The 21,401-nt window shown below is 45.1% G+C and overlaps 1 protein-coding gene across 5 annotated transcripts in view; it reads right to left on the bottom strand.

Annotated features, from left to right (window-relative positions):
* The window catches only part of GARNL3 (GTPase activating Rap/RanGAP domain like 3), a 154,133-nt gene that overhangs the window by 67,606 nt on the left and 65,126 nt on the right, over nt 1-21,401 (bottom strand). For all 5 annotated transcript variants that reach the window (XM_044992942.1, XM_044992939.1, XM_044992944.1 and 2 more), the window contains 3 exons: nt 18,517-18,615; nt 17,167-17,270; nt 2,442-2,550 (listed from right to left, as the gene is read on the bottom strand). In XM_044992942.1, the coding sequence (XP_044848877.1) occupies nt 2,442-2,550; nt 17,167-17,270; nt 18,517-18,615 (312 nt within the window). The remainder of the gene's footprint in view (nt 1-2,441; nt 2,551-17,166; nt 17,271-18,516; nt 18,616-21,401) is intronic.

Below are 21,401 nucleotides of genomic sequence, written 5' to 3'. Positions count from 1 at the left end.
AACAATTGGGCTAGAAGCTACAAAGTGGGTACCACCTACTCCTCTAGCTGTTTTATTAATCTACCCTGATTTTTTTCTAACTGAAACGATTTAGTAAATTTGTGAATAGTTTAAAGTTGACCAAAACTTCATTTTTCAGTGAATGAACTATTGGAGCAAAAACATTGGCCCACCTCTACTGTAGACACTGGCCTAACATCCAGTTCCTTGGCAGTTCCTAAAACAGCTGCCAAGTGCGGTTAGAGGGAAGATGTCTGTGTCTCAAACTCAGAGTAGAAGGTGGTAGCTAACTGACTTTTGCATTGGGCATGTAAAAGGATCCATGTAGGATTTCACACCAGCCCAAAAGCATTTCTGAGCCACAGGATGAACTGGGACACCTGCTTGGACAAAGTAAGTCTTTCTATTTCTCTCAAGAGTCATGCAACAGAAAGGAATTCCCAGGCTGAGACGTAAAGACTTGCTCTACACATATGATCCAGTATATTCAGACTCTCAACCTGATGAGATTAGCAATGCATTAAACAGGCTCAAGAATCTGTCTGTCTTGTCCTAAAAGGGGTCTATTAGAATTGGTGTCTCTCCTAAGTTTCATCAGGACCTTTGCTAACAGCGTGAGGGAGTAAAGCCATACATTAGCTTTCCATCCCATTACATGGAGAAGGTGGAGCTCAACCACTACCTATGGTCTGAAAAGAACTGGCAGCTAGCGCATTAGGGAGTGTCCACATTACATAGCAAGGACTGGTGCAGGATGCTCTCTGCCAAGACCAATGCACAGTTGCCAACTTTCACGTGGTAAATAAGCACCCTGACTTTCACAATAAGCCAAAAATCAAGCGAATCCCATTTCAAAACAAGGCCAAAACAAGCTAATCCCTAAGAACTGCAACACTCTATGTGACTAGTTTCCCACAGTGTGCAGTCTGGGACTCTGGAGGGCCCACTGTGCACCCCTGACTCTCTCCCCCCTTGCCCCTGCTTGCCCCTCCTTGCGGTGAGCTGATTAAAAAAAAAGAAGCAACAAGCTACAAGCCCAACAAGCCATAAAATAGCCAACAAGCAACTCACAAGCCAATTAAGCCAAAGACAAGTCCAATTTCTGCATTTTTCTTGCAGGTTTCACATGTCTGGACCAATGGCTTTAGAACTTTGAGAATGTTGAAACCCAAGACTGTGTTAGATAAGAGATAAATATTCTTCTCCAACATTCATTAACTAATCCTCTCAACATCCCATGTGGTAAGAATTATTGTCACGATTTTACTAATATTGAAATTCAGGTATAGAGAGATAAAGTGATTTCCCCAAGTCTTCTTATTAACATTTGTATTACAGTAGCATCTAGAGGCCTCTATGACGTGGATCCCCACTGTGCTAGGCACTTTAGCATCATATAGTAAATGATAGGCCCTGCTCAAAGAAAAATCTAAAAGACAAGATCAAACATGTGGATAAAACAAACAAGTGGGCGAGAAGAAAGGGGTAACAACAATAGACCATGTAGTCAATATCAGAATTGGGTTTGGAATTCACAAGTTCCCGACTCTCAGTATTGTGTCCATTTCTATAGGTCATAATGCAATTTTAAAATGTCACCCATCACCAGGGCCGGCTCCAGAGCCCAGCGGGGCAAGCACCCGCCTGGGGCGGCCCTTTCCCGGGGGGGGCGGCAGGCTGGGCCGGCGGACCTGCCGCAGTCATGCCTGCGGGAGGTCCACCGGAGCCCCGGGAGCAGCGGACCTGCCGCAGGCATGACTGCGGAGGGGACGCTCGGCCGGCGGCTCCAGTGGACCTGCCGCAGGCATGACTGCGGACGGTTCGCTGGTCCCGCGGCTCGGCTGGACCTCCCGCAGGCATGACTGCGGCAGCTCAACCGGAGCCGCCAGACCTGCGAACCGCCCGCAGCTGCGGGAGGTCCAGCCGAGCCGCGCGACCAGCGGACCCTCGGCAGTCATGCCCGCGGGAGGTCCGCTGCTCCCGCGGCTCGGGGGCGCCTCCCGGGCATGACTGCTTGGGGCGGCCAAAAACCTAGAGCCGCCCCTGCCCATCACTCTGAAGATTTTGGTATTTTTTACTTTAATTGTGTATCCCATCCCATCTAAATATCTAAAATAAATGATCTCTAAATGTCATGAGGCAGCATTCAGTGGATACTGAAAAATTTATTCACATCAATAGCAGAAGTATTTTCTGAAAATATACTTTTGGAAATGTATATGGAGTTAACTTTGTGAAGCCATCTGAATAATTCTTTAGTAATTGAGAATTTTCACAAGGTAGATTTAGGGCTACAAAATAAAGTAATCTATAAGATGTCTTATATACAAGATATTTTAAAATATACTTTTCTCTTCTGTGAATGGCATATAGGAAGGATTTAATGGGGGTTTGTAATTGACTAAAGCTTGTTTAAAAAAAAAACAGAAAGCAAAAGATACGTGTAAAATGAGAGCGAATCATGGAAGGCTTAAATGCTGGAGAAGATTCTTCCCCTTCCTGGAACACGATAGTGACAATGTCATTTCCAATATGACGCTTCCTTTCTACCTACAAAAAGGAGAGATACCATCACTAGAATTGGATCCTGAGTATTAATACAGTGAAAGAACAATGAAACACAACATGAGATTATTGAATTTAATGCACTTTTTCTATGATAGCAGTTGACGGTAATCTGAAGTGTGTGCAGCAAAATTTATACAAACATCCTGTTCTGTTTTTATCTAAATACAGGCATTTAAAAGTGCAATACAGTAATGTCAAAATACTGTGAAGCTGATTTATTCTTTATTCATTCTTGTTCTAATTGTACAATGACCATGGAAATATGAAGAACTGATGTCTATTTATAGCCCAAACACAGAATTTGTTAAAATTAATTAGAAATAATTATCTATATTATTTAAATGTAACTGAATTACATGCAAATTACATTTTAGAATAATTTTTAATTCTATTTATGAGGAAGGGAAAGCAAGAAGATATATACCTTACTGTACAGTGTACGGCAAAGGACTTGTTAGGAGTCCATTTTTAATCTGAAAGCATCAAGGTTAGTCTAAATGAAATTGGATTTCACTAACCTCGGTCTGAGAACCATTAAACCAAACTTTAGAAGTGGCTACGGAACTTCAGACTAAGACAAATGAGATACTGAAATTTGATCAAAAGGAAATGTTTTGTCTGCTTTTTCAGAGGTTAATTATTGATCTCTGCTTGGTTTAAGGCAGGGATCAGCAACCTTTGGCATGTGGCTTGCCAGGGTAAGCACCCTGGCGGGCCGGCCCAGTTTGTTTACCTGCCGCATCCGCAGGTTCGGCTGATTGCGGCTCCCACTGGCCGCAGTTCGCCACTCCAGGCCAATGGGGGCGGCAAGAAGCGGCGGCCAGCACCTCCCTTGGCCCACACTGCTTCCCGCAGCCCCCATTGGCCTGGGACGGTGAACCGCAGCCAGTGGGAACCTGCGGATACCGCAGGTAAATGGGCCCGGCCCGCCATGGTGCTTACCCTGGCGAGCCGTGTGCCAAAGGTTGCCAATCCCTGGTTTAAGGCCTGGTCTCTTGTGACTAAGCTCTCTAAGTGAGAGACCCGTTAAAAAGTTATCCTGTCCCTTTCAGCCTGGGTACAACAACAGTAATATGACAATTTAATAAAACTTTTAAAATTCCCCAAGAATTCCAGACAGCAGGGGCTTCTAGGTTTTCTAATATATTTCTGATAAAATTATTACTCTTCAGTATATATATTTCTGAATCTTCTAGGATATCATGATTCTATTGTCTTTACTGGGCTGCTCCTAAGTAGATGGCCTATTATGTCCGCCATCAATAAGTGCTCAATCTTATTCTGTGATCTCTGCTGATTGTTATTAGTTTTTGGGTGGAATTTAAGATACCTGTTCTCATTTATGAAACCATAAATCACTTAAGTACAGCCTACTTGACTGCTGTTTTCCCGTGACCATACTGCCACAGTTGTGGTTATCTGAGGTGCTCAAGTAGGAATCCCCTCACTTCAACAAAACAAGGGCTGGTGGATGAACAGGGTGGGCCTGCGTGACGCTGACTCTTTACATTGTGAGACAGAGTTCTGATGGGTAAGTACCATCTACTAGGTTGTGTTGAGGGTGGAGTTTTACTGGAAATGTATTAGCTTAGTTTTTAGTATGTTGTTATTTAAAGAACATCAAAAGGTGCCCAGAATACCAGAGGGGTGTGGTTTTTATGCCATTATAAATTGAAATAGATACATATACATGTATTTGCTTCTGGCATTAGTCTACTGGGCATTAAGTAACTCTTCAAGTCAGTGAATAAAATTCAATTCAAAACAAACATTTAGGGGTACGTTTTTTTAAAAAAGCTACTCTTGTGTCACACTTTTTGGCATTAAAATGAAACAGCATACACTGAAATCTTTACAGTAGATGGCAATAAAAGCGTGAAATCTACTCCACACTTATAAAAGAATCTAAAAATATCAGGCATCTAAGTGATAGCTGAGAAATACATGGAAGACTGGAAACAAGGTCCTCTAAATGTCTGTGTATATTTAACATTTGCTCTTGTTGTATGGAAATGTTAAAAGACCAAAATGTAAGCCATCTAAATTGTGCCCTCATATCACAGCAGGCGGTGCCCTAAAAATGTGTGTATGTAATAAGAACTAGAATTGTCAATGCACTTGACTGCTTATATATTTAAAAGCACATTATTTGTAACCTCAGGACTCTGTTTTCTACAAGTTATATAACTGTGCAATAATTGTTTTTAAAATTATTTAAAATGTTTTTGTTAATTGTCCCTTTTCATCACAATTTGCAAAATCAAAGAAAGACCCAAAACCCTAGCCAACTGTGGCAAAATAAAAACAAACACAATATAAGGCAATACAGAAAAATGTAAATGCTACCTGTCAAGAATAGTTATTACAGAAACACTTTACCCATGTCTAAATCCACTAATAAATACTTAAATAAATAACAACATTCTGAGGCTGAGGTGGCATGGCGGAATTTAAAACTTCTCTCAATTCAAGAAGAATGAAAAGACTGAGAAACCTGCCCGTATAAATCCCACTATTTTCATATATTTTCATCATATATATTGAAAAAAACTGTATGAGGAGAAAAGGCACATTTACTCTTCTAATAAGACATACAAAGAGTTCAAATGAGAAAGTATTTCAGAGGTTTAAGTTTGATAAATCAAGCATCCTGTGCTCCTTTCTCAGGCAAAATGCCCACTGAAGTCAAAGGGAGAAGAAAGTAAGAAATGGTTTCAAGGGAACTACCCTTCAAAAATTAGATGCTAGCCATACAGCACTGAACTCTCTTTTGGATGAATCAGTATGCATTAGCCTTCTCCATGAAAAATCTCAATTCTACCTATATGCAAAGCAGGGTGGAAAGCTATTGGTACAGCTGGTAGTGAGACTACATTAAAACAATGAAGATGTGATCTATTGAGGCTAAGGGATTCACTCAGAACTTTTTTTGTATTTCTAGAGCAGCAGCGTTTACACAAATTGTGTTCCATCTTCATTTGCATTCAGCTTCTCATATTTCTAAACCATCTAAAATGAAAACTGGTTCTCTAATTCACATTCCGCAGCATTGGTACTCTGACTCCTACACAATGGGAGGTAGCTTAGAAAATTTGCCACATATGGAGGATGGAACGTTTTTATATTCTCATGTCACTATTATGAAGAAAACCCCTTTAGAATTCTACTATATTCTCTGTGGTATTCCTAAACCTATTAGGCATGATCAGGTCACAACTGAAAACCTTCTACCACTATGACCATAAGCGGTACAACCTGTACTGGTCAACGCAGAGTGCTGGGCAGCAGTTAATTAACCCAGAAACCTCAGGAAGCACCAATGGCTTTGGACTGATGAGCGCCTGAGGAGGGTAGTGGAACCCTTGATGGAGGAAACGCCATCAAAAGGTGGATGAGCAAATTCACTCAGTGTTTGTGCCAATGACAACCACACAGGACAGATTGGCTCCTTCAGCTGTGGCTGATAATCAATCTAGGAGTGAAACCCCGGAAGGGAGGCAGAGGGAAGATCTCCTCTGCTCTGGCAACTCCTGCAGCATAGCTGGTTCCAAATGTATTGACTCCCATCCTTCCTTTGGTCCAAACCAGTGAAGTCAAGAGGGAGACGCTGACAAAGCAGCTCCTCCATATCAACTGCCCAGGCTGGCTATTGAAGCCACATCACATGGAGAGGACACTCCAGCCTTGCTGGCAACATGGACACAACACAGAAGGTGGCAGTTACGGGTTATAAGCTCTCATTTGATTGGCATAGTGGAGGGTGCGATGGGTCACCTTCGATGGTGAGAGGAATCACTGTGTTCCATTGGTCAGCCACCGCCTGCCACAAAGCCGGGTAGCCCCTGGACAGTTAAGTGCTGACCCGCCACAGTCTGTCCACCTCATGGGGTGCGTGGGGCTAGACCAAAAGTTAAATGGCAGATGGAAACCTTGCATCTGGCAAAAATAAGAAACCAAGAACTTTCCGGCTTGGCAGCTGGAATGTCGGACCATGTGTCCAGGATTGACAGACACAAACAGCATATGGAAGTCAGCTTTGATAGACTGTGAGCTGTACAAACTCAATGTTGACATTGCAGCACTTCAGGAAACAAGACTTGCAGATGCTGGTTCTGCATCTGCAAAGATGGCTAATTACACCTTCGTTTGGTCCATCGCCCACCTAGCAAAACAAGACCACTTCGCCATGTAAGAGCGGTGAGTGGAGGGCCGTCTACTCTCATGGAGGGTGCGCTGAACCGGAGCTGAGCATGTCCTCTCCTCGCCACCTAGCCACTGAGCAGCCATGCCGTGAGGTGAAAAGCTGCCAGGTTGGGGTGGAGGAGACGGCCCCGGTCCTGAAAGCGCAGGTCCGGGCGGAGCGGCAATGGCCACAGCGGAGCCACCACCAGGCCCAAGAAGGTACTGTACCAGTGCTGCCTGGGCCACGCTGGGGCAATGAGAAGGACCCTGGCCTTGTCCGTCTTTATTTTCTCTAGGACCGTGCTGATCATCGGGAACGGGGGAAAGGCCTATACGAGTTGGCCTGACCAGGGCAGGATAAAGGCATCAGAGATCGTGCCCCTCCCCAGGCCCCCCTGGAGCAGAACTGGGGGCATAGTCTGTTCTGTCGGGCCGCAAATACGTCCACCTGGAGAGTTCCCCACCTCCAGAAAAGCTGGAGGGCCACTTCCGGGTGTAGGGACCACTCACGCTGAGAGGAAAAATCCCTGCTCAAGCGATCTGCCCTCATGTTCCGGGCGCCTGGTAGGTGAAAAGCTTTTAGATGGATGTCATGGGCTATACAGAAGTCCCACAGACTGAGGGCTTTGTGGCAGAGGGCGGAGGATCGGGCCCCGCCTTCCCTGTTGATATAGAACATTGAGGCCCTGTTGTCCATGAGAACCCTGACTACCCTTGCCCTTCAGGTGCGAGCGGAAGGCCGTACACACCAGCCGCACCGCTCTGAGTTCCTTGACGTTTATGTGAAGGATTAGGTCTTACGGAGACCACAGGCCTTGGGTCTGAAAACTCCCCACATGGGCTCCCCAACCCAGGTCCAATACATCGGACACCAGCTCCACGGATGGGGCCCTGTCCCTGAATGGGACCCCTCAGAGCATGTTGCTCGGTGTGGACCACCACCGTAGGGAGGCAGTCACCGAGTTCGGTACGGTGACAACCTTGTCCAATCGGTCCATGGCTTAGGAGAACTGCGAGGCCAGCCAGAGTTGTTGGGGCCTCATCCTGAGCCTGGCATGGCAGACCACATACATGCACACCGACATGTGACCTAGCAGCTGTAGGCAGGACCTGGCCATCGTCAACAGGAACCTTACGATCAAGTTGATGAGCCCTTTCAGGGTCTCGAACCTGGCTGGGGGGAGAGAGGCCCTGGCCGACCTTTCATCCAGGAGCGCCCCGATAAACTCTATGTGTTGGACCAGGACTAGTGTGGACTTGGTGTTTACCAACAGGCCCAGGGCAGTGCATGTGGACAGGAGGAGTGCCACATGATCCCTCACCTGCGACCGGGAGGTGCCCTTGACCAGCCAGTCGTCCAGATAGGGGAATATCTGGACACCCTGGCGCCTGAGGTAGGCCGCTACTACCAACATGCACTTGTAAAGACCCTGGGGGCAGTGGACTGACCAAATGGGAGAACGTGAATTGGTAGTGATTCTGTCCCACCACAAAATGGAGGAAGCACCTGTGCCCCTTGAATATGTGGATATGGAAGTACGTGTCCTGTAGATTGAGGGCCACGTACCAATCCCTGGGATCCAGGGAGGGGATGATGGAGGCCAGGGAAACCATGCAAAACTGGAGTTTTACCAAGTATTGGTTCAGACCTCGCAGGTCCAGTATGGGTCTGAGACCCCCTTTGGCCTTCGGTATAAGGAAATCACGTGGATGGATCGGTCTTCAGCTGTCGTTAAGACTGCGCCGATCACAACACATCCGCCATTCTTCTCGCATTCTTGCCTTTCTTCTCCACGTTCATCCAAAACGTTTTACATTATCATCTTCCCATCTTCTTGGAGGCCGATCAGGTGGCCTTTTCAGTTCTCGCGGGTACAACTCAGTAATGACTGCGGTCCACCTATGGTCCATGAACCATGCTATGTGGCCCGCCCATCGTGTCTTATTAAGGAAATACTGGAGTAATACCCCTTGGCCACCGCCTCTATCACTCCTAGTTCCAGGAGCCTCCCAACCTCTGCTCAAGCAGAGCCTCGTGAGATGGGTCCCCCAAGAGGGATGGGGGTGGAGGGTGGTTGAGCGGGTAGGAGGTAAACCGGAGGGTGTAACTCAGGAGATGGTGTTGAGGACTCAACGGTCCGAGGTGAGCTGCAACCATTCCAGGACGAACGCACACAATCGATTGGAAAAAGGAAGCTTTATTGGGGGTGGATCCCTGCTGAAAACTGGCGGGGGATCCTCCTGTCCAAGACTCCCGTCAAAACTGCCTTTTACCCACCTGTTTGCCCTTAGAGGACCCAGGCTGTGGGGCAGGCTGGTATTGTCTTTGCGGATAGTCCCATTGCTTCTTATGGGCGGCCTTGTATTTCGGGAGAGCGGCCTGGGCGGGAGCCTGCTGTGGCCTGAACTTGGGTTTTGCTGGAGCAGGGACATAGAGGCCCAGAGTCTGGAGGGTTGTCTGGGAGTCTTTCATGCTATGCAGCCTTGTCTCCATTTCCTCCACAAACAGCGCCTTCCCGTCTAAAGGGAGATCCTGCATCGATAACTGCACTTCACTGGATAACCCAGAGAGCAGAAGCCAGGATTCCCGTCTCATGGACACCGCCGAGGCCATGGACCATGCGGCCGTGTCCACTGCATCCAAAGTGGCCTGCAGAGACGCCCTTGTGGTGGATGCCCCTTCCTCCATGAGCGCCTTAAACTCCTTTCTATCGTGCTCTCAGAGGGAGTCCTCGAACTTGGGGAGGGATCCCCAGAGATTAAACTCGTAGCGACCCAAGAAAGCCTGATGGTTTGCTACTCTCAACTGGAAGCTTGACAACAAATAAATTTTTCTCCCGAAAGCATCCAGCCTCTGAGAGTCTTTGTTCTTTGGGGTCGGGGCTGGCTGCCCCTGTTGCTCCCTGTGGTTGACTGACTTGACCACCAGGGAGTTGGGCACCGGGTGGGTATACAGATACTCGTGCCCCTTAATGGGTACGAAGTACTTGTGCTCCGCCTTCTTAGAGATGGGAGCCAACAAGGCTGGTGTTTGCCACAGGGCATTTGAAATTTTCACCACCCCTTCATGGAACGGCAAGGCCACCCTACCTGGTGCCGAGGGGGACAGCACATTGAACAGGGAGTCTGAGGGCTCTTCCATTTCCTCAGCCTGGAGATGGAGGCTCGCTGCCAACCTTTTTAGTAAGTCTTGATGAGCCCGGTAGTCCTCCTGCTGGACGAAGGGGGGCAGGGCCGCAATCAGCTCCTCCAGACGGGGTGAGGATGCTGGTGAGGTGCTTTGGGTGTTGGCCAGCACTGGAGGATGCCCCACCTGGTCGGACTCCGGGCACGGCACCGAGGAACATAAGAACATAAGAATGGCCATACCGGGTCAGACCAAAGGTCCATCTAGCCCAGTATCTATCTACCGACAGTGGCCAATGCCAGGTGCCCCAGAGGGAGTGAACCTAACAGGCAATGATCAAGTGATCTCTCTCCTGCCATCCATCTCCATCCTCTGACGAACAGAGGCTAGGGACACCATTCTTACCCATCCTAGCTAATAGCCATTTATGGACTTAGCCACCATGAATTTATCCAGTCCCCTTTTAAACATTGTTATAGTCCTAGCCTTCACAACCTCCTCAGGTAAGGAGTTCCACAAGTTGACTATGCGCTGTGTGAAGAAGAACTTCCTTTTATTTGTTTTAAACCTGCTGCCTATTAATTTCATTTGGTGACCCCTAGTTCTTGTATTATGGGAATAAGTAAATAACTTTTCCTTATCCACTTTCTCCACATCACTCATGATTTTATATACCTCTATCATATCCCCCCTTAGTCTTCTCTTTTCCAAGCTGAAGAGTCCTAGCCTCTTTAATCTTTCCTCGTATGAGACCCTCTCCAAACCCCTAATCATTTTAGTTGCCCTTTTCTGAACCTTTTCTAGTGCTAGAATATATTTTTTGAGGTGAGGAGACCACATCTGCACACAGTATTCGAGATGTGGGCGTACCATGGATTTATATAAGGGCAATAATATGTTCTCAGTCTTATTTTCTATCCCCTTTTTAATGATTCCTAACATCCTGTTTGCTTTTTTGACCGCCTCTGCACACTGCATGGACATCTTCAGAGAACTATCCACGATGACGCCAAGATCTTTTTCCTGACTCGTTGTAGCTAAATTAGCCCCCATCATGTTGTATGTATAGTTGGGGTTATTTTTTCCAATGTGCATTACTTTACATTTATCCACATTAAATTTCATTTGCCATTTTGTTGCCCAATCACTTAGTTTTGTGAGATCTTTTTGAAGTTCTTCACAATCTGCTTTGGTCTTAACTATCTTGAGCAGTTTAATATAATCTGCAAACTTTGCCACCTCACTGTTTACCCCTTTCTCCAGATCATTTATGAATAAATTGAATAGGATTGGTCCTAGGACTGACCCCTGGGGAACATCACTACTTACCCCTCTCCATTCTGAGAATTTACCATTAATTCCTACCCTTTGTTCCCTGTCCTTTAACCAGTTCTCAGTCCATGAAAGGACCTTCCCTTTTATCCCATGACAGCTTAATTTACGTAAGAGCCTTTGGTGAGGGACCTTGTCAAAGGCTTTCTGGAAATCTAAGTACACTATGTCCACCGGATCCCCCTTGTCCACATGTTTGTTGACCCCTTCAAAGAACTCTAATAGATTAGTAAGACACAATTTCCCTTTACAGAAACCATGTTGACTATTGCTCAACAGTTTATGTTTTTCTATGTGTCTGACAATTTTATTCTTAACTATTGTTTCAACTAATTTGCCCGGTACCGACGTTAGACTTACCGGTCTGTAATTGCCGGGATCACCCCTAGAGCCCTTTTTAAATATTGGCGTTACATTAGCTAACTTCCAGTCATTGGGTACCGAAGCCGATTTAAAGGACACGTTACAAACCTTAGTTAATAGTTGCGCAACTTCACATTTGAGTTCTTTCAGAACTCTTGGGTGAATGCCATCTGGTCCCGGTGACTTGTTAATGTTGAGTTTATCAATTAATTCCAAAACCTCCTCTAGTGACACTTCAATCTGTGACAGTTCCTCAGATTTGTCACCTACAAAGGCCAGCTCAGGTTTGGGAATCTCCCTAACATCTTCAGCCGTGAAGACTGAAGCAAAGAATCCATTTAGTTTCTCCGCAATGACTTTATCGTCTTTAAGCGCTCCTTTTGTATTTCCATCGTCAAGGGGCCCCACTGGTTGTTTAGCAGGCTTCCTGTTTCTGATGTACTTAAAAAACATTTTGTTATTACCTTTAGAGTTTTTGGCTAGTCGTTCTTCAAACTCCTCTTTGGCTTTTCTTATTACACTCTTGCACTTAAGTTGGCAGTGTTTGTGCTCCTTTCTATTTGCCTCACTAGGATTTGACTTCCACCTTTTAAAGGAAGTCTTTTTATCTCTCACTGCTTCTTTTATATGGTTGTTAAGCCACACTGGCTCTTTTTTAGTTCTTTTACTGTTTTTCTTAATTTGGGGTATACATTGAAGTTGGGCCTCTATTATGGTGTCTTTAAAAAAGGCCCATGCAACTTGCAGGGATTTCACTTTAGTCACTGTACCTTTTAACTTTTGCCTAACTAACCTCCTCATTTTTGTATAATTCCCCCTTTTGAAATTAAATGCCACAGTGTTGGGCAGTTGAGGTGTTCATCCCACCACAGGGATGTTGAATGTTATTGTATTATGGTCACTATTTCCAAGCGGTCCTGCTATAGTTACCTCTTGGACCAGCTCCTGCGCTCCACTCAGGATTAAATCTAGAGTTGCCTACCAGCTGCTCCATGAAGCAGTCATTTAAAGTATCGAGAAATTTTATCTCTGTATTTCGTCCTGAAGTGAAATGTTCCCAGTCAATATGGGGATAATTGAAATCCCCCACTATTATTGGGTTCTTAATTTTGATAGCCTCTCTAATTTTCCTTAGCATTTCATCATCACTATTACTGTCCTGGTCAGGTGGTCGATAATAGATCCCTAACGTTATATTTTTACTAGAGCATGAAATTTCTATCCATAGAGATTCTATGGAACATGTGGATTCGCTTAAGGAAGCGGGGCCATCGACTCCTTTCTTGGCATTCTAGGGATGGAGGCCGATGGTGCTTCCGACACCCCGGCCACCGAGCGAGCCCCCACCAGGGGCTGCGCCGGAGCCGACAATGCCCACTGGTACCACTGGGCTGGCCACGACGCATGGTGCCATTGCACTTGCTGAGGCACCGGCGGGGCCGGCCAATCAGGCTGGCTAGCCTGGCCTGTAGATGGGCAACTGTGAGCGGAGGACGGGCTGCCATACAACATGCTGCTGCCTCCACACTGGGAGTGATGGTGGTGCCAGGATCTATGTCGACCATGGGACCACGACCTCAAGGTGGGAGAATAGCACCGACGGTAGTAGCTGCTCCGCGAGCGATCTTGAAGGGCGGACCCACGACGGCGAGGAACCAGCGATCGACGCCCGGAGCTACAGTGCCTTGGCGGAGACTTTGAGCAGGATTCCAAGTGGGAGTGGCGTCAATGGTCATGCCGCCACCGACTGTGGTATGCCTTCAAGGCGAGGACCATTGGCGACGTCTGCCACAATCCTGTCTGAGCTCGCTCCGTGAAGACGAGCAGTGCCAGGAGCCCCAATTAGATGGCACCCATCCAGACAGTCTGGCCAGCACTGAGGGCGATCCACATGGACTGAGCCCTGAACGGTCGCTGGGCGGTGAGTGGTGTCGGGAATGTTCCCTCAACCGAGACCAGTACCGAGCCAGCGGTGACTTCAGCGATCCCAGCGGCAGCTTGCTTCTGGAGCGTGGGGCCAACATCGGCGGCACTCCTGGCACCAGCATGGCCATGACGTCCTTAGCCACCTGGAGTGCTTTGGGCGTAGATGGCATCCAGACACCCGGAGAGACCTACTCCGAAGGGGCCAGGCTACTCTGCTCCGCATGAGTCAGAGGCCTAGAGCTCAGTGGGGACCGAGGACTACTCGACATGGGTCTAGTCTCTGTCCCAGACTTCCCTCGGTGCCGTTACGAAGAGGGAGTTTTCTGGCCCTCTTGGCATGCCCCGTGGAAGGGGAGCAATGCCGACTAGTCGAGGGTACCGGAGGGTCTCCACGCACTGACGCAGCGGTGCCGGGTACTGGATGGGAGCGGCGTGCCGGGGTCGGGGCCAGCAACAACTCCATCAGAATGGCCCAGAGTCTAATGTCCCTTTCTTTTTTAGTCCAGGGCTTGAACGACTTGCAGATCTTACACCTTTTGCTGATATGGGTTTCTCCCAAGCAGCGCAGACAGTCTGTGTGCGGGTCACTCCTTGGCACAGAATGCCTACAGGAGCCGCACAACTTAAATCCCAGGGCACAGAGCATGCCCTGGCCCGGGCTCACTAACTAACTAAACTTCACTGAAAATTAAACTAACTACAGGTACTACTGAATGAACAGTTCTGGGGACAAGCTGCAGCAAGGCTGTAGCTGAGCAGTTCTGACGCACTTTCACTGATGGCAAGAAGGAACTGGCGTGCAGCTCCCCTTATACCGCGCTAGGCAGGTGCCATTCCAGGGATCGCGGGGGGCGCTCTCCCCCCTATGGATACTGCTAGGGGAAAAATTTCCGGCACCGGTGCACGTGGTGAGCACGCACACCTTCTGTGGAATACACATGAGAAAGCGGGATAGGGAGGGATAGCTCAGTGGTTTGAGCATTGGCCTGCTAAACCCAGGGTTGAGAGTTCAATCCTTGAGGAGGCCACTTAGGGATCGGGGGCAAAAATTGGTCCTGCTAGTGAAGGCAGGGGGCTGGACTCGATGACCTTTCAAGGTCCCTTCCAGTTGTAGGAGATTGGTATATCTCCAATTATTACCTTTAAAATTACCTTTACCTTATCGATCGAAGAAGAATTTAATTTGCTGTTCTCTCTGGTAATATACATACATTGAAAAGGCCAATTTTCCAAAGCTGAAAACAATCATGAGCAAAACTGAGTGGGAGAAAATATTTAAAAATAAAAATGTAAATGATAATTAGGAACTATTTAAGAATATTTTAATAGATGTCCATAAATACCAGAATTTCCCAGTCACAAAAGGAGGCTAACTTGGTTAAAAATGCCATCCTTGTTATGAGGAAAGGTGAAAGCAGCAATAAAAATAATTATTAAAAAATGGAAAAATGGAGAAGCTGATCACATAAATACACATCAGCAGTTAGGAAATATAGACAATTGATAAAGGAAGCTAAAGGTATGAATGAAAAATGTATGGCCAGTAGGGTTGGGGACAAGAAGAAGGAATTCTTTAAATATATTAATAACAAATGAAATCCTAGAAATGATGCAAGTGTGATACTAGGCAAGAATGGTAAAATTATCACTCCTAATGAAGTAAATGCAGAAGTATTCAATACGTATTTCTGTTATATATTTGGAAAAAGACAGAATGATGTATTTACATCTTAAAGTGATAATTACATACTTTCTCTTCCATCAGTAACTGGGGAGGATGCTAAATAGCAGAAATTAATGTTAAACACTTTTAAATATGCACAACAGTTTAACTTGAACCCAAGAGTATTAAAAGAATTGGCTGGGGATCTCTCTGAACCATTAATGCTGATTTATAAACAAATTTTGGACCCCTACAGATGTTCCAGTGGACTGGAAAAAACCCAAATGTTGTGCCATTATTTACAAAGAGTAAATGGGATGAACCTGGGAAACAATAAGTCACTTAGGCTGACTTAAAACCCAGGCAAAATCATGAAAAAGGTGATGTAGGATGCAATCAAGTAAAGAATTAAAAGATAGTAACATGACTAATGCCAAGCAATATTTCTGGGGGGAAATAGGTCTTATAATACAAAATTGTTTTTTGTTTTTTTAAAAATCAGATTAAAAGTTTGGTTCATAAAGATATTTGTTGACAAAATACACTTAGATTTAGGCATTTGATTTAGTCCCACATGGCAGTCTGATTAAAAAAAAAAGCACTATTCTAAACTAGTGTAGCTCATGCTAAATGAATTACCAACTGATTAACTAATAGATCACAAACAATAATTATAAATGGGATATCATCATCAAATGAGGGTGTTTCTAGTGATGTCCCATAGGGATCTGTCTTTGGCCCAATGTTCAATATCTTTATCAGTGATTAAGGCTACGGTTATGTCACAGAAGTCACAGAATCTGTGACTTCCAGAGACCTCGTGACATTTTCTGCCTCAGGGCTGGAGCTCCCACAGTTCCTGCCTTGGTGGGGGGACCCTGCAGCTCCCAGCCATGGTGAGGGGACTCCCCAGAGCTGCCCAGCTGTGGCAGGGGGCGAGGGAACCCCACACCCATCCAGCCCCCACGGGCGGTGGGGGACCCTGTAGCTCCCACTTGCTGCAGGTGGCGGGAAACCCCCATGGAGCTGCTCAGCCACCATGCAGGGGGGTCCCCAGAGCTCCCACTCACTGCAGCGGCGGGGGACCCCAGTATCCCAGCAGCAGTGGGTGCTGAACCTGCCTCCCTCCCCATTTTGTCAGGGATATTTTTAGTGAAAGTCAGGGACAGACCATGGTCTTTTGTGAATTTTTGTTTATTGCCCAAGACCTGTCCCTGACTTTTACTAAAAATATCTGTGACAAAATCTAGCCTTAAGTATGCATATTCTCACTATCCATATAAATGTTTAAATTTCAACCTTACAAAGGTCTTGGACTCAGTGACATATTCTGGCAGTGGGGCTCATACGTCATGTGCATATTGTGTTTTATACAGTTTTAAATGAGTTACTTTTCAATGTCATTGTGTGTTTGCTCTTATACTATGAATAGACTCGGCAGAATTAGTTTATTTAAATTTCAATGGATAATATTGATATTTATTTTTAAACCTTTTTATTTTTATCTATTTAAATTTTCACAGTTGTGGTAAATTATGGAGGGTTCAGACAATTATCATTTAATGACAAATGTTGAGATTCAAAAAATTAAAGCTTTATGACCATTACAACATAAATTTATCATCATCATGTCAAAATATGAAGTAAATGCCCAGTAATCAAAGTCTAATAAGTTTTCAAGCAGTATTTTTCTTACCTTGCTTATCTATATATTTTGACCCTTATCGATGGAAATATTTTTTCAGTCTGTCTGTGTGTGTACAGTGAAATTGATGTTTATCATTTTTATCAATAAAAATATAATCCTTCCAAGACTAATTATGAGATAGGTGTATTGGCAATAAAGATATACAATTTTATATATCAGGCACAATTTTGAATGTCAAAAGCATTGAGAGATTTGAGTCTTACATTTCAAAAAACAAGTTTCACTGACAAACTAAAATACCTTTTCTTTTAAACATGCGGTTGTTTACTAAGAAAAATCAGTATGAAAACCACATACTTGCTGCTTGTTCTCTTTAGAATATGGTAACATGGTTGAAACATGGAACATAATCTCATGCCCTTGATACACTGTGTAGATGGAATATATTCCTGTTGTATCATCTGCAAAGCAAGAAAACCACTCTCAGTGGGACTATGCAATACTACATTTCTAAGGAGAAAAGGAAATTTCATTTCCTGTCACAGGACAGTCTCAGGGCACCTCCTCTTTTCAGATCCATACTTCCTACTTGCCTTTAAACAGGTCAAAGTTAATAGATTAAAAAAGATTATAAAATCTTGACATCCTGCATAATTTAAAGTATATACAATGTTTTTGCCAGTAGGCCCAGTGGATTTACCCTGAAAGGAGATATATATTCAGCAACTCAGTGAAAATGCATCATGAACATAAACAAATGCAGACACCAACACATCAGTAGAATTTCCATTCAAGAAATTCATAATTCAGTAAAATATACTCCTGTGTTTGGGGCTGACAGCCAGTGCATATCTACATTCTCAATCATGGCCTTCGACTGAATAATTAACTCCTCCTGCAGAGTCCCACTGGAAGACATGCATCCAGTTTAGTTTTATTTTAGTACACCATGAATTCGAAGGGGTTCTATTCTGCAGAGACTTGTGCCTGACAAGTCTAATTTTTGTCTCTAAGAGAAAAAGGAGCAGAATGTGACTCTTCTTTACAGTATGTGATGTTGTTATGCTATTTAACCACCCATAGCTAATACCATGACACAGAATATGTGGCCAATTCATGACAGGAAAGATGCAGTCTAAGAAAACAGACAATGTGAATTTGTGAGGAATAAACAGGACTGGGGCTGCATCATGGAAATCCTCTAAATTCTAGGCTCTGTCAGGGGACAGAGTGGGATGGTAGGGAAGCTATGCCAAAGCTGGAGGGCAAAGTGCCTGATATGTTATTTCCTATTACAGTCAGTGGGGATGCCTCTCCGTGCTGATATTCCCATTGCAAGCACTGTTGTAAGGAAGGAAGTGTCTCACATTGCTTAGCCATAACCAACCCCGGATGACTAAGGAATAGTATTAGAAGGTTTTGAAAGGAGCGTGTCATGACAGACATAGCCTCAGTGGTAGTGTCAGTGGTGAGGAGATCAAGATTTACCAATAATATTAACATTATTATTATTTGATGAAAAATGGCAAAATGTGTCTAATAATATATTTAGGAAATAGTATCTGAGTAGGTCTCTTCTCAGACTGGACTATTACTTTCTGTTATGTAAACAATATATGAGTGTGCTTACATTCTGTACATATGCATGCACACTAACAAGCACATTCACAATGGACCTGTCACCAGTTATTTTAGCTGAAATCTTACTTTTAGTATCCAGGCCTCCTCTGTAGCCTGTCCAGCCCTTCAGTGTAATTGTGTCACCCAAAAGATTCAATAATCTTTGAAAGCTGTCACTTCCAGTTTCTACAAGTGGAGGAAAGCAGTGTTAGGCATGAAACACTTCATCGGTATGGCAGATGCAACTGCACATTAACCACAACACAGAACACAGGGCCTACTCCCTAGCTTATATTCAGGCAAGAACTGCTTCTTCATGTGAGTGTCCCTTTTCTATATTAATTCTCTAAATATCTACATGGGTATATTAGAAATTTAATACATGAAACAGGAATGTGTGAGCTGACCCACTGGCGCAACAGTAGAGGAACACACCACCATGTGGGGAACCAGAATTTCACAATTGAGTTCAATTTCCCTCGTATCACTCAAGCCTGGGAGCTCTCTGAAAATAGCATTGTCAACCTTGAGGAACAGGTAGAAAAAGGGATCACCATGTGTTTAGTAAACAGTGACCTCTTGCTAATTCTGATGGCACAGGGACAGTCATCATGATGCAAGGCCTCAAGAAAGGGAAAATAAAATGGGAAATAAGTGGTACTTTGGGATCCTGAGACTCACTTCCTCCAATCCCTTAAAAAAAATGGATGTTTTTATTTCAAATATATTAAACAATACCTGAAAACAGCACCAACACACCAGAAGCTGTCCAGAGCTTTAATCATACAAAACTCAATTTTTTTTCAAAATTTTAAAGTATACAAAGCCCTCATTAAGAAAAAAGTCAAACCCCAAAAGTCTGGGTTTTTTTATTATTGTTAGCCAGGTGAAAATAAAAATTCACACAAACACAACTATTCAAAGAAATTATATTTAAAGTGTAAGAAATCAAAAGCATTGTAGCAGGGTGGACCCCTGCTCCTGCCCTGAAGGGGTAAAAACAGCCCTGCGAGGGGGCTGTGGCTGGAGAAAGCAGCTTTTAGTCTGGTCTGACTGGGGGAAGTGGCTGCAGCTGGGGCCACGCCCCAAACAGGCCCAGCTGGCCCCTATAAGAAGCTGTGAGCCAGAGGCCCAAGAAGTCTCTCTCTGTTTGTAGAGGGAGAAGGGCTTGGCTGCAGGGACCTGAGCAGAGTACCTGAGTGAAGCAGGGCTGGGGACAGGCTGGGGAGCTCTAGCCTGGAAAGCCCCAGGCTGCGGCCTAGCAGAAGACCAACAGGTACTAGGGGTTGCAGAGGGCAGCCCAGGGGTAGGCCAAGGCAGCAGGTCCAAACCCTCCTTGCCAGTGATGAGTAGGCTGATACTGCAGTCTGCCCCAGGGTGTGGGGCTAGACGATGACTGGCAGTAGCCTTATACTGAGGCAAGGTGGGAATAGTGGGTGGGGGGTTCCCTGGGGAGGGGAGACCCTAAGACTGAGGGGATTACTGCTAGGGAGCAGCACCCCAGGTAAAAGGGCACCGAGTCCAGAGAGGGACATGGGGGCCAGAGGACAGGTGGATCACCGGCCTGCAGAGGGCGCTCCAGGGCTGAATTGAGCTAATTCCCAGAAGTCACCAGCAGGAGGCGCCGCAGAGGTGAGTCCGGCAAGTCTACAAGCATTCTTTTGGGTATACAACAATCTCAAACTCTGGGGGGAAAAAACCCCAACAATGGATACAGCCTCTTTCCAGTTGCCCAAAAGGTATTTTTCAAATATCTTTAGAATTATTGTAAAGAAAACTGGAGTTCTTGGAGATGTCCCTGCATACTCCTATTTATGGAATATTGCACCACCCTATGGTGCCTTGCATTAGAACCCTTTGAACCTACCCTTCTAGCAGTGTAGCTACGGCACTTCTGCACCGCTGCCCCTCTCCTCAGCATACCCAACATACTGAAGTTGAGGGTATAATTGAGGTAGAGGTCCCTCCCAGTTGCTTCCTCCACAAAGCCAGAGACATCACAACCAGGATTCTGACAGAGAGGGGAAGAAGGGGGAGAAGTGTGAATATGCAGAGACATCTCGAAGAACTCCAGTTAAAGGTAAATAACCTTCAATTCGTCTTTCACTGGCTTTGCATATTCCCACTTATGGGACAGATTGATAAAGAGTACTGAGACTAACATGGAGGTGGGAACATAGTCTTAATTGAATAAACACTGAAGCATCTCTTGCCAAACCCAGTATCCACTCTAGAAACCAAATTCAGATTATAATGCTTGGTGAAGGCGTGAACCGAAGTCTGTGTTGTAGCTTTGTAGATCTCAACATCTGGCACCTGCCTCAAACAAGCGAAAGAAGCAGCCACAGCTCTAATGTAATGTGGACAGATTGAACAGACTGTTTAATACACCAGGAAATAGTCTGAGAAGAAACCATATGCCCCATATTATTCTTGACATACATAACAAACAAATTCCCCTTTATTAGAATGTAATTTAGGGGGGGGAAATACCCACTACCTTAAGCAAGAACCAAGGATCAGGTATAAGAATTACCTTGTCTCTATTAAAGGAAGTAAAAAGGTCAATCAGCCTTGACCCCAGTCACCTCACTCACTCCCCTGGCTGATGTAATGGAAATAATGAAGACAGTTTTGAAAGGCAAATAATAAAATGAACACTCTGCCAAAGGCTTAAATGGAGGTTTTATCTACGTAGTCAAAACCAAATTATGGTCCCCAAAAGGGGCAGGATCTCTCACAGGAGGATACAAGTTTTATAAACTTTCCATGAGCTTCTTTATTGGAAACATGAACAGTGATCTACCACCAACCAACGTATGATCCATGGAGATGGCTGCCAAATGAACTTTTAACAATGAATTAGACAACACCTGATTTTATTAAATACATTAAGTATTCCAGAACACAAGGGATGGAAGACTGTAGGGGAATCAGACTTCCCATGCATCCATCCCTGAAATCTGGACCAC

This window comes from Mauremys mutica, chromosome 18, assembly GCF_020497125.1.
Source record: "Mauremys mutica isolate MM-2020 ecotype Southern chromosome 18, ASM2049712v1, whole genome shotgun sequence".
Taxonomy (NCBI): Eukaryota; Metazoa; Chordata; order Testudines; family Geoemydidae; genus Mauremys; species Mauremys mutica.
The sequence above is the reverse complement of the archived record's forward strand: the minus strand, read 5'-3'. Positions and strand labels throughout refer to the sequence as shown.